Source organism: Myotis davidii, unplaced genomic scaffold (genome assembly GCF_000327345.1).
Source record: "Myotis davidii unplaced genomic scaffold, ASM32734v1 scaffold1226, whole genome shotgun sequence".
Classification (NCBI taxonomy): Eukaryota; Metazoa; Chordata; class Mammalia; order Chiroptera; family Vespertilionidae; genus Myotis; species Myotis davidii.
The window spans coordinates 53,840-67,322 of NW_006297390.1; the positions used below are offsets into that span (position 1 = coordinate 53,840).

The 13,483-nt window shown below is 55.1% G+C and overlaps 1 protein-coding gene across 10 annotated transcripts in view; it reads left to right on the forward strand.

The window, feature by feature from the left end:
* The window catches only part of CDC14B (cell division cycle 14B), a 52,519-nt gene extending 46,386 nt beyond the window's left edge, over positions 1–6,133 (forward strand). For 4 of the 10 annotated variants that reach the window (XM_015570096.1, XM_015570101.1, XM_015570102.1 and 1 more), the window contains 2 exons: positions 169–285; positions 3,956–6,133. In XM_015570096.1, the coding sequence (XP_015425582.1) occupies positions 169–285; positions 3,956–4,115 (277 nt within the window). In that variant the 3' untranslated portion in view covers positions 4,116–6,133. Of the gene's footprint in view, positions 1–168; positions 286–3,955 lie in introns of those variants that run through there. The other 6 variants (XM_015570099.1, XM_015570104.1, XM_006773168.2 and 3 more) reach the window with 5 other exon arrangements.
* The last annotated feature ends 7,350 nt before the right edge of the window (positions 6,134–13,483 follow it).

Here is a 13,483-nt window from a genome sequence, read left to right on the forward strand (position 1 = left end):
AAGGAAATGAGATGCTTCATTTCAAAAGACCTCGATGTAAACGTGTTTGTGGAAAATCCTACCAGTTCTCCATCAGATCATTTGCACTCAGGTGCAACAATGCCTTCCTGTGTCAAGTATTTGGAAATTGTTCAGTGATATAATCTTATTTTTTCCAACTGTTTTCAGAGTAATTCTTCAGTCCAGTGTTCAGAGCTGTAACACATCTGAACCTAGCATTTCTGGCAGTGCAGGCATTGCTAAGAGAACGACCAGATCTGCTTCAAGGAAAAGCAGTTTTAAAAGGTGAGAAAAGAATCTGACTCTTCTGAAAAGCTCCAGGCATTGTGTGCCCAGTTTCACCTTCTGGGGATAGGAATGAAGACAGGCCAAGGCAGAGCCCTGTGATGGGGAATTAACCGCATGTGTTTGGTGTGTTGGTCGTCCAAGGAAATCGGGACCGTTTTAATGCAGGATTTCGTTTACTTTTGTTTTTCAAAAACGATGCTCAACCCCGGAGACGTGGTCCCTGGGTCATAATGTGGGCAAGGTGAGCCTGTTGTAAGTTCTCAATTAAGAATTCCCAAGGCTCCCTGCCAGACTCGGGGGACCCTCTGCGTGCAGGGGCTGCAGGATTGTTGGAGAGCTCGCTGCACAAAAGTGTGGTGGACACACGAGCTTAGTGGGGCTGCGATCCCTCGTGACTCGGGGACTGACCTTGGCCACAGTCCACAGCCACGCGGCCCCCCTTTTCCTCTGAGCCCAGCATCTTCCCCTCGTTACTGAAGGGAGAGGGGCATGTTCTGCAGCCGCAGCCGCTGCTCACTGTTGCCTCAGCTCTGTCATGACCGTATTCTATGACCAGGTCCCTCTGGGGGAGGAGCAGGCAGCCCACGGCGTCCTCCCGGGAGCGGACGGCAGGCAGCTCCATGCTTGTGTGACGGAGCCTGGAGGGGGCAGCCGTGGTCCTGGCCTGGTGCGCTCCCGGCTTCCCTACAGCATCCTGCACAGATGTCGTGCTGCTTCTTCATTGTTCTGCCCGGGCCTGGGGTTTGGGCCCGCGGTGCCGTCCGAGGTGCTGAGCGAGGCGCTGGGGGGCGCAGCCGTCGGGTGCTGAGCACTGGCTGGTGACCAGCCGCTCCATGCGTGTTCCTTCCTGAAGGAATTGTTCAGCTCTGCCATCTCCGTCTTTGCCAGTCTCTCTGGACAGCTCTCCTGCGTGCTTTTACCATAGGAGAATGTGATTGTGTCCCATACGAGTGTTTGAGAATTGGGCACTGACTCATGATTTTAGGATTTTACATTTTTCATCAGAAAGGTATCAGATATTCATACTAATTCTACATAAGAAGAATATTAGAGAATTACTGACCAAATCCAAAGATTTAAGTACATTATAAAAGCAGAATGTTATTTATATGACAGTAAGGAGGAGGAAATGGTCTAAAGACTGATGAATTATACCAAATGAGTATCTAGAATCATGTTTTTAAAGAAAATTTAATGATCTGGATAAGTGCTCACAAAGCAATAAATGAAAAGAGCTATGCACAATTATTATGAACTATTTTCCAATTTTATAAATGTACGATATACTTTATATATATGCATAGAAACCTATAGATGTATAAATATTTACAAACAAATATTTATAAATGTTTATATTTCAATTTGTGTATTTTGAAATAAGATAAAGGAAAATATGCCAAGATATTAGCAGTTAGGACAGTTGAGGATTTTTTTTTTAATCATTTGCTTTTTTCTGAACTTTTCTACAGTGAATGGAGTGAAATGGGAGTGTTTTAACTTGGACACTTTTAGGTGAATTAACTGTTAAAAGTCCAAATAGGGAGCTGTTGGTGGTAGTCGGACGTGTCCGAATGCCCGGGCTCTGCGGGTCGTGGCTCAGGAGCCCTCGCCGCCCGGGTGTCGGGCCCTTCACTCGGCTGCTTTGGATGGTGCGCTGCAGGCCTCAGGGAGAGACCAGGAGCCGGGGCGGGTGCACCTGCCCCCCTCTCCGCTGAGGGCGTGGCCAGTGGCCTAAACGTGTGCTTCTCACAGAGGTGCCGCCTGTGCAGGGAGCACCTCCCCAGTCCCTGGACCGAGGCTCGGAGGGTCTGAGGTCGAGTTCAGACCGAGGTGCCTGACTTACCATTGAAACGGCCCAAGGCCGTGTCCAGGCACCTGGGAGAGCGCTGAGGAGCACAAAGTCTTCTTTTAATTTTATGAGATGGACTTTCCGGGTAGGGAGGGGCAGGGAAGGGCACCAGTGAGGGCGCACTGGGGTTCGCTGTGTTCCACCACCCCCTTTGGCGGGGTCTCCTTGGCCTCCTGCAGGGCGTGGGCTGGTGCTAGGTCACCTCTGAGTCCCCTGCTCACCAAAGAAGGACAAACACATCATGTGCAGGCCCCTCTCCCAGCTTCCAGGAAGCGATGGCAGCCGAGCTACAGCCAGAAGCTTCACCTACTGAATAGCGTTGGCTTCTGATTGGAGGATGGTGAAGGAATTGATACATTTGTATGTAATCCGATTTGGGCAGAATAATATGAGCTGAGATGATTCTTTCCTTAGACAACAATATGGAAAGAGTAGCACAGGTTTCAGAGTGGCTCATGCGTGCCCTCGCGGCGCCGGCCTGCCCGCGGCGGGAGCCCGCCTTCTCTCCTGCAGGTCTGTGCTGTTCTCGCCGTCCCAGCAGCAGGAGCTTGGCTTCGTTCCCACGTTGTTCTGTCCTGTCCTGTCCTGTTCTGTTCTTAGAGGCTCTGGAGGAGACCTCCCGCACGCACTGCCCACTGCTGCGGCTCTCCTGGCGTCTGACAATTTACAATGCGGGAGAATCTCCCACAGACATGTTAAAGGAGCAGATACCAGACACCCCATCCTTAGAGCGCTCTGCATCCCGCCTCCTGTCAGAGCTAGAGACCACCTTCATGTCGCTCTCAGATGCAGCGAAGAGTTGGTCCGTTCCCCGGGGCCTGGCATTAACTCGCTGGAGGCCTCCGGAGGGTCTGGAGCAGGTCGCCACCTGGGCCGCGTGAGGACCCTCCTCACTGACCTTCAGTTCCCGGCTGCGCGGCTCGCCCGCTGGGTGCGCGATTTCTTTTTTTAAGTCATAACTTCATCCATTTTCTAAGAAAACTGCAGGTGCAAAAGGGGTTTTCTATTCCAGGTTGCATCCTTGGGGACCCTCACTTTCTGCTCCACCTGCCAAACCTACCGAATGCTCATTGCTCTGGGGGACCCCGGGCCCCATCATCCTGCCGCGAGGGCTCCTCCCTCGACCCTGAAACCATGCTCTTCGCCGCCCTTCGCTTGAGGGCTTCCTCTTTCTTTTTGGGTTAAGTCTTCTCATTTGTGATTCTTGCCATCGTCACCTGTCCCTGCTTCTGGTCCGTCAGCGCCTCAGGCCCAGTGGCTGTTCACCACCTCAGGGCTTTCATTTTCTGTTATTACCATCTCCACACGTGCATCCGTGTAGAAGGCCAGGATGTTATGTCTGTGTTCTTGTGTTTAAATGCTGGTGACCCTTTTACGACATTAATCTCCCTTTGAAATTCCAGATGCTTTCCCCTTGCGAACAGCCCTGGACCTTCCGCCTCAGCTCTGCGCCGCCGTCTGGTCTCTGAGAACCCTGACGGGCGTGCGTGGGCTGCTCTGGTGGAGCCGGCCTCCAGATCGGAATTGGTTTTCTGACTCTGCTTTTGCATTAGTTTTTCTCTGAAAGCTGCTATTTAGCTGAAGGTAATAAATTGTGGGAGGAAGCTAGGGAGGTAGCGTGAGGATGAATCAAGGGCAGTGATTGGGGGCAGCCCGGGGTGGTTCTGGCGCCGGTGCCAGGCGGCCCCTGAGGGCTGCACTGCGCTGGGCTGAGCTGGAAGCTGCCTGTGGCGCCCACCGTTCTGTGACCGGATCCTGGCTTTGGGAATAACCGAGTAACACTTCTTTATCTTTTCGTTCTTTTCGCTCTTCCCACAGCCTGGTTCCTCAGAGGGAAAGAAGGAAAAGGAGTGCTTTGCAGCAAATGCCCCTAATGGCATTATGGTACTCTCATTGCTCCGCTGCCTCTGCCTCTGCCCCACCCCCTCTTATTGTGTTTTTATTGTTTTGTTTTTCTTTTTATTTTTTGCAGAACTGAACCTTTTTCTGCTTTGCCTTTCTCTCCTGTTTGTCTTTATGGTTGGTATTGTACTGTCTTCCAAAGTATTTGTCATTAAAGAATTACACAAAGTGTGTACTTTTTAGCATGTCAGTATTTTTTATTACGTGGCCTTCCTTGTCTTTAATAACTGCCTGTGCGACACTTGAGAACCTTCATGGTAAAGTCCTTTTCTCTCTCCCGTAGTCCCCCCATTTCGAGGACTAAGACAGTGTTGCGTTAAGTAGAAACCTGTGACCAGAACTGAAGGAAGACTGGGAACAGAACCACATCAGGACTTAGCACAATTTATTTGGAAACTAAACAAAATTGCAAAAGCCTTAGCTGCTTTCCACCTAAGAAGCTGGTTCAGTGAAGAAACTGCCCCCTGGAGTTTAAATCGCTGCCCGGGCTTGGGAACAAGTGGGACTGGAGGACGGTCGGCTCGCCGTTCGTTCGTAGCCGCGCCCACGTCGAGCAGCTGCTGCACACGTCGTCTCAGGTGTAAGCGCCAGGGCCGCGCGGCGGGAGCTGGCGCTGGTGCGTGTGTCCCTGTGGTGGCAGCGCTCGCTGCTGGCCTCGGAGGACAGGTCTGCCGGAGGCCTTTCGCCTGTTTATTTTCTGTTCGCCCTGTGCCCGAATGTACAGAGATGGAGCAGGCCTTGCTGAAACGGTCCTCGATGATGGATTCTGTTTGGTGTCATCCTCTTCACCCTAATGCTTGTGACACTGTAACGTGGCCTGGTAAGCCCCGAGCTGCTCGCGTTCCACCAGAGTGCTTTATCCCGGGGGCCGTGTGAGCTCTGCGTGCGGACACGTGGGCGCCGTGACCTCGCACCTGCAGGCGCCTGGGCAGCAGCCACAGACTCGGGAGGGGAAGCTGGCCTCGGCCGGCGGACGTGGAGTCATGCCTTTGGTGTTATTTGGGGAAGGAAGAATTCCAAGGCTGCCCACTATTTGGTTGCCGAGTCATACAAATTAAAACCGTATTTCCTTCAGAGCATGAAAAACCCACACTTCTCCTTGGAAACAGTGATCCCACATACTGGGCGCTTAAAGAAGCTGACTGTTTTATTAGGGCCTTTCTCTGTAGCATGATGGATTTCAGCGACAGTATTCACATCTGGATTTCAGTTTGTACTAAGACCCTCACTGTGGCCTTCGGTTAGGGAATCAGCTCTGCAGAGTGCCTTCTCTCCTCCCCCCTGCAGCAGCGCAGCGGAGTCTGATGCAAAGCAATCACACACAAAAAAGTTTATTTGCTGCTAAAATATAAATATGGCCCAAAATAAGAGAATATTTTTCAAAATATTTTGAAGTGAATGGTTTTAGTTCCTGTTAGCCAATGTCGGCCTCTCCTGGTGTGGGGGGTGGGGATACAGTCCTGAAAGGGAATGCCTTCACCTTGCGAGATGAATGAGTCAGGTCAGTAGGCAGTTCCATTTTTGAAGCTGCCTTTTAAACAGAAGGATGAGGACTAAGAAGTAGTTGGTAGAAATAAAGTCTGTGAATGCACAAGTAGCCGGAGGCCTTGCTCCATTTGGTATTTCCTCTCAGAGTAATTGGGGGGGTCGACTGGCTTTGAGGGGACATGGGAGATGCCGTTGTTTTGGCCAAACAAGCAGTTCTTCCCCATCAGGCGCTGCGGGGGCTGCCCACGCCTGCATTTACACACCAGGGGACTAGATCTCAGAAAAATGGAGGGGTTTTGCCCCTGGAAGTTCATAGACAGACTCCCCTGGTGGGAGACGGCTTCCCAGTGAGCTCTGGGTGGGAGAAGCAGTGTTCCACTGCTGCCTGGTGCTGGGAGACAATGCTAGGTTTCAGCCCGCCCAGCAGAAGCACTGCATTCTCAGGGCAGCTCTTCGTCCCTTCATACTTTTAAAGGCCGCCTCCTGCATAATCGTCCAGGCAGTTGTGAAAATCAAATTCCCAGCTGAACCGTGCCTGGCTTGGCTTTTCATTACTTCAGAACAAGTCAGTGTGCTGCCTCCTCAGAGAGGAAGCCATTTGGTGTCTCGGCCAAGAGTGAACAGTGTGGGCGTCAGTGTCAACCTCAGCACTTTTCATTTTACTCGTTGCCTTTTGTGTTGGCTGCTCACATTTCCAGTTAGAATTGCTATCCCTGTGGCTCTTTCTAAAAATCCTTGTGTTTAACAGCCTTGCCCCTGAGATTAGTCACAGGAAACCAGTGATTTGGAACACAAAGGACATGGCCACAGCGTCAAACTTCTGAGAGAGATCTGGGATCCAGGAAGTGTCTGGGTCGGACGGGTGGGAAGGCCTGGCTACGAATCTCCACCCCACCCCCAACTGAGCCGTCAGCACCCCGACTCAGGCTCTCTTGCTGAGCCCTTGTTACAGGAGACCCTGTTGCTATGGAATATGAAACGGCTTGTCTGATTGGGAGAGTCCTTTCACTTAAGAGCCTTAAGTAGCTTTGAACGTACACCGAACAGTTTTCAGTGGAACTAAAAGTAGAAATGAGTATTTTTAGGTGCCCTTGAAGTGTCTGGGGACAAAGTCAGGGCGGTCCAAAGGAAGGTGTCTGCACCACGGCGCCCCCAGAGTGCAGACAGGCTTCTGTTGTGTGTTGAGGAAGCTCGGAGTCTGGCCCGTGCGTGAGCAGCCTTGGGCCAGGGCAGCGGTTCCCTGCTCCTTGGGTCTCCAGAACCTTCTGTTCAAACTTGAGTCCCTTAGCCTGTCACCCACCCACTTCCTGACCCGCCCTCCTCCCCTCCCAGCGGGGATTTCTGCCTCTTCTCTGGGGCCCAGACAGATTGAGAGGCGTTCCCTGTGCTCTCACAAGACGAAGGGTTTCCTCTGGGCACCGCCCTGGCTGGGCCGTGCTGGGCCCCGTCCTCCGCCTGCGTCCCTGTCCTGACCAGTGAGCCACGCGCTCCTTTGATGTTTGTTCTAAAAGGGGCTTAACTGCTTCTCTTCGAGCATTTTAAACAGTAAGTGTCGTATCGGGAGAGCAGTGCTCCTCAAAAACAACTTTAAAACCGACTCTAATTCTTGAACGGTTGCCTCCCACTAACGCTGTCCCGTGAGGCTGGCTGCTGCTCTCCCACCCGGGTCAGCTTCTCCACGTCCGGGGGCACTGCGGGCGCGGCCGCTCGCCTGCGCTGAAGGACATTACCTCCTCGACCGCCTCGTTAAATGTCAGCAGGTAGCTTCGTCTGGCATAGTGCTGCGGTTGTATATTAATAATCTGCATACTTTTATCTAACCTGCACTCATGGACAGATTACTAAAAGTTTTAAAATGTAACTGATGAATCAGTATTTGGTCAATCATTGTCTTGATTTTTTTAAATTAAAATGTATATTTCTAACCACATTTTATAAAGCTGAGAGAACTGGTTGAATGAATGTTTATTTTCCTGAAGGTATTTTTTAAGATAAAGCTTCATAATGGCGTGTAAACTTTGCATATCTATGTAGTTCGATATGTATTGTTGCATTTGAAATATGTGAATTGTAACTGGTTTTATACAAAATATTGAAGAGTGGAAACTGTATAATTATAACAGTGTAATTAAAAGTATTAACCAAATAATCTAGGTTTATTGTGTTCACTTACTGACATTCTGAGTTGGACTGTCAGTGTCCGTCGGCTGGGGCTGTGATAGCAGAGTCCTCCCAACCGGGCTGCGGGAGCCACAGCAGCGTCCCGTCCCACTCACGGCTCGGGGGCTGGAGGCCCAGACCACGCAGGGCTGGCTTCTCGACGCCCCTCCATGCCCTCGTCCCTGGGGTCCTCTGTCTGTCCTGCTTTTCTCCTGACACCATCCTAATGGCCTCATTTTAACATACTCACCTTTTAAAGGCTTGTCTCCAACAGTCCTGTTCTACGGTATTGGGGTTCAGGGCTTCCATTCAGGAACGTGGGGGATATAGTTCGCCCCATAGCACCTTGCCCGGGAGAAGACAGTGAGCACGTGAGGGGCTCCTGTGGGGAGTCACTCTGCACGCACCCCACCCACTCCAAGGACGCGAGGGTTCACTTCCTGAACTGGAAGCCTCACAGGTCAGAGGCGGGGCCCCTTCATCCATCCGCAGCTCAGCTCGGGTCCGAGTGCTGGGCGAGAGGCAGGGCCGGTGCTTGAGCGCCGCACGCCCGGTGCCATTTGGTGCGGGACCTGCCTTCCCTCGCCATGGTCTGGGGCAGGCTTCATGGAGGCCTAGTGCCCGGGTGTCGGACAGCTTGTCCTGAAGGGGGTGCTGTCCAGTGCCCTGGGGACTGGGCTTGGCTTCATGCTGGGATATGAGTTTTCACAGCACAAACCAAAGGGCCCTGTCTTCTCACCGTTACCCAAACGCCCGCCACCAGAGGGCTCTGCAGGCTCTGCCCTCCACTGGGAGCTACAACGCCCACCCGCTCCCTCCGTGACTGACCTGGAGGCCAGTGCTGGGCGTGTGCCCTCCTGGGGACTGACCAGCTTGGTTAGTTGGCGTGAGCCAAGCAGCTCGAAGTCCGAGGAGGCTGTGAGGGGCAGGCGTGGCGGCAAGGCCCCGGGCCTGCCAGGCTGTGGATGGAACCGCAAGGTGCGCGGTTTCTCCTCGGAGCAGCTCCCAGGGCTGTGAGTGTGGGTGCGAGCCTCTGAGACCCTGGCCTGCGGGTACTGCTTTCCTGTGTTATCGACCACACTGCCCAGAGCGTGGGCCGTCTGCTAACACCCCTGATTCCGTTCATGTGGGAACAAAAAGAGTTCCTATTTTAACAGTATGAGAATTAAATGAGATAGTACATGCAGCACACTGAAAAGTGTCTAGCACATAGCTTCCAATAAATTAATTTTTTTCTACATTTAAGATAATTTTCTCTAGGTGATCAGGTAAAGGCTGATTTTGATACCAGATTATGGTCCTTTGGTATCTGACACTTCTGGTACCTGCAGTATAATTTTGTTGTTAAAAAAGGTCAAACTATTGACTCTAGCCCTAGCCGGTTTGTTCAGTGGTTAGAGCGTTGGCCTGTGCACCAGGGTCCTGAGTTTGATTCCAGGTCAAGGACACGTACCTAGATTGCAGGCTCCGCCCCAGCCCGGGCCCAGGCCTGGGCTCATACGGGAGGCAACCAATTGATGGGTTTCTCATTGATATTTCTGTCTTGTCTTTCCTTCTCTCTTCCATTCTCTCTAAAAATCAATGGAAAAATATCCTCAGGTGAGGATTAAAAAAAAACAAAACAATAAACTTGACTCTTGCAGAGAGAAACTCCCGCATGGAGGTAAGTGGAGGCGGTCCAGAGGCTGGGCAGCCGCATGCCTACATAACAAGGGCCCCCCTGAGCCCCGCGCCTATTGAGCGCGTGGCCTGGAGAGAGCAGGCGGTGTGCACCCTCAAGCCGGCTCTGCCCTGTTCCGTGCCGCCTGCCCGCGCTGCTCCTCTGTAAAACTGGACTCGTAAAGGCACAGTGTCTGGATTAAAAGAGATCAGAGTACGTGAGCGCCTTCGCTGGGTCCTGTCAGCCTCCGCGTAACCCAGGACCGCTCCTCTCCCCCGGGTGCGTGCTGTGGCAGGTGCTGGGAGCGCGGGAGGGGTGCACAGGCCTGTGTCCGCTCCGCGGCGTGCCACGGCTTCTGAAGTCGCTCTCTCCTCACAGTTGTCTCTTTAGATTGTAGCACTGCACCAGCAGTCCCACCTGTGAGCGCCTCCTGGGTGATGCTGGGTGATCCATGGGATAAATTCTCACAGGAGATATGTCTAGGTCAAGGATATGGAAAACTGTGAAGTTTTCATGTTCACCCCATCGAAAAGCAGCTCGGGGTCATTGTTCAGAGCACGGAGCCTGGACTCAGACTGCCTCTTACTGGCTGTGCTCTTGGAGCCAAGATGGTAATATCTAATAGGTTCGTGTGAGGATTAAATGAGTTAATATTGGTTCATTCGAACAAGTGCCTGGCCCATTACTGAGAGCCAGGTGCATATTTAATTTAAAAATAAAAACACTGCTTTAATGCTGTCCAAGAGGATTGTGGCCATGCACAGCCGCCCCACCCGCACCCCCCAGCAGCGGCTGTCAGCGCTGAGCTGGCCATGAACAGCAGGACGGGGTGCCAGTGTCACCCCTGCTAGAGTCCTGTCCTGGAGCCCCATTATTCAGGTTTGGGCCTTTGTCTTTTGAGTGGTTGGCACAGTGTGTCCCTGTTGAGTCTCGCCACCTCTCCCAGCTCCCCCTGGGGTGCTGGCCAGCCCCTCGTCTGTCTCTAACTGTCTCCTGTCTTTGCTAGCAAGTCTGCATGGCCTTGACGTGCTTCTGGGTGACACGTGCTCCCTCCACACAGAGCTGTCCAGGTAAGGAGGCCTCCCACCAGCCAGGGCCGGACCCCGCGGGCTCACAGTGCCCAGACACATGTGAAGAGCAAGAGGCTTTGCATGGGAGCAGGGGGCGGGGGGAGCTCTGTCTCACTCGGATGCTGCTCTTCCCGGCCGGCCGGCCGAGCTGCCCCGAGGGCACAGCACTGGCAGGCAGGGCAGCTCTTCCTGCAGGACTATGGAGACTGCGGCCCTCCCCACACCCGTGCCCAGCCATTGCACAGTCCGCACCCCACAGGCTCAGCACCTTCAGGCTGGGAGCTGCTGAGGAGCCTCAGGCACCCGTTTCTGGGCAGCAGGCTGGGGGGCAGTGTGTACACTGTGCGCTGTGGGGGGCAGGGGGTGGGGGGAAGGCGGTGGCTGGCGCAGAGCGATCCCACCGTGGCACCCCCACACTGCCTTTCGGTTAACCAGGGAGCTTAGCACAGGCCCCCGGGATCTGCCCTCCAGCCGGCAGGATCCAGTCCTTGCCACCCCGCAGCTCCCTGAGTCAGGGTGGTGAGCACAACCTCCTCCCTCTTCCAGGGAGGGCTGGCTGGCCCGGGCTGTAAGCTCTCTAGACCGGCTGTTAATCTGGCTCGGGCTCCGCAGGGACTAGACCTCCAGAGCAGGTCTTGCTGGACGGCAGCGCTCACCAACAGCCGTTCTCTCCGGGCGCAAGTTAAACCCATTCCCCGGCCCAGGCCTCGGCCTCAGCAGGAGTTTCTGCCTCGTTCCTTCACTTGGTCCTGAGATTTCGGCCCAGGGACGGAGCTGGGCCTCCCGCGGTGCGGAGGGGCCGGCGGGAGCCTCTGGTTCAAGCCCCAGCCCCAGGAGACAGTGCTGCTCACGGCAGGGCCTGGGACTGCCTGACCGGAGCTGCAGCCCCTCTCCCTCCCCAGGAAAGTCCATGCACAAACTGTGACGTCCATAAAAGGCCCTCAATGGCCTCACTGGCCGTCTACCGTCCACGCCACGGGTGCTCTTCCTACAGACACGGCGCGGAGGGTGCCCCGGAGGTGTGCTGTCAGGAGCCTACTCGCCGCCATCCCAGCCCTTCCAGGCCTAGGGCCCCGGGTGGGATGGGGCCAGGCCCCCCAGCCTTGCATTTCTCCTTCCTCTCTACCCACCGTCTTCCTGCAAACCTCTCCAGCTCCCTGCTCATTCCCGCTCTCCTTCTCCACCAGCACAGACTTTAAAAGTTTTCCTCCTTGTTGCTCTAACGCTGCCAAGAACTGCTGGGAAGGGGTGCAGACCAGGGCCACCAGCCAGGTGTGCAGCCCGGGCTGGACAGCGCCCTCCTGGCGGAAGGGTCCTCGGTGCCTCAGGCAGGTGGCTCTTCTCCAGGAGATGGTTTCCAGCTGCGGTGTCTGAACTCCGAGGGCCTGATGTGTAGGGCCAGGCCACTCCGTTCTCAGAACAAGCGCTTCCCAACTTACACGACTTTGTGCTCCAAGGAAGCCCTCTGAAATGGCCAGGGTTTTTTTTGCAAAGAAACTGCTTAGAAGGCCCTTGGTTCTTAATTCCACTGGCTCGACCTGCTCTCCCCACGCATGGGCCTGCTCTGCCCATGGTAGAGCTGTGATGGGTTCGAAAGCCACTGTGGTTTGGTTGAGGCAAGTCCTATTGCCTTGAGTCATGGGAACCTGGGCCCCAGGCAAGGGCCTTGGGGAGGTGTCAGGAGCTGAGGTGTCAGGAGAACCCCCCCCCCCCCCCAAAAAAAACCCTCAAGCCCTGCCACACCACATGTCAGAAGGCCTGACACAGCTGACACCGCTCGTCCCGCCATGCTTGGGGCAGACTCACTTGGGCGGCCACTGTGAATGGTCAGTGTTGCAGGGTTGCCCTGGCTCAGCGCAGCACACAGCACATACTCAGGGCGGCTCCTGTGGCCCCTCCCTGTCCCTCTCCTGGCAGTTTTGCCCAGGGGACTGTCATTTAACAGGTGTGTAGAGAGAGCACTGGGCAGTGGGGTGGGATCTTTCTGCTTCATCTCCTCATCCATGCCTGCCCGGGCAGCGGGAGTGAGGACGGTGCCTGTCCTGAGTGACGAGGCCAGCCCAGCACAGCCCCCAGCAGCCCCTCCACGTGCTGGTTGTCACGCGGTTCTGCAGGAAGGGCGGAGGGGACCCGGACCAAAGGGCATCCAGATGGAAGGGGGGCCGTCTCAGCAGACAAGCTTCTGGGGACATAGGCTTCGTCTTACGTGGCGGTTGCAAGGTTTTGTGCTCTTATCTGTACTGTGTTTTATAAGAGTTATTTTGAGTACCTGCTTCTTTCCCTCCTCATTCTCTACCATGAATACAGGCTCCCTTGGCCAGGGCCAGGCCTGCCTCACCCTGGGCACGTGGGGCAGTGGCACTAGCCCAGAGGACGGGCCTGCTGGCCGCTGGCGGGAGAGGAGCACCAGGCTGAGGGGAGATGGCGGCAGCAAACGGGAAATGGGACCTTTTCTCCAAGTGAAACTGCTCGCCCGGCGGGCGGACCGTGGCTGGCAGCGCAGCTCTTTCTGGACAGCGTGGAGGGCGGCTCCCGCCCTGACCCTGAGGCCGCCCTGGCCCAGCGCTGAGGCCCAGCTGGCCCCTCTCCACAGGATCCCACCACCTCAGGGGTTCCAGGGGGAGCCATGCCTTCGCCCTGGAAAGACCTGGTCCGGGGACCGACCGGCCAGTGACCAGAAGGCAGGGGGTGCCCAGGGCGGCCAGGGTTCTGAGGGCCTGCCCTGCTGGGACAAGTATTAGGTGTTCACCACCGCCAGGTGAGGACCCGGCCGGACACGAGACCAGCCAGGGCGGCATCCAGCCTGCCTGGCCGCAGCGGGACCAGCCCTCCCAGGCTGTCAGACGTGCTGGGCAGCTGTCAGATCACGCTGCCTCTGTGGGCTCTCCCGCGGCAGGTTCTGGGACACCCCACCCTCTCCACCCCCCGCTGCTGCCCTGGCAGCCCGAGGCCCAGCTGTGCCCTCCTGGCTGGGAAAGGGCCCCGGTCGGGGAACCCAAACACGCTCGAGGCGCTTTCCAAGTCCGGCAGGCCCAGGTCTCCCGTGGGGTGAACCTGCCTGGAATA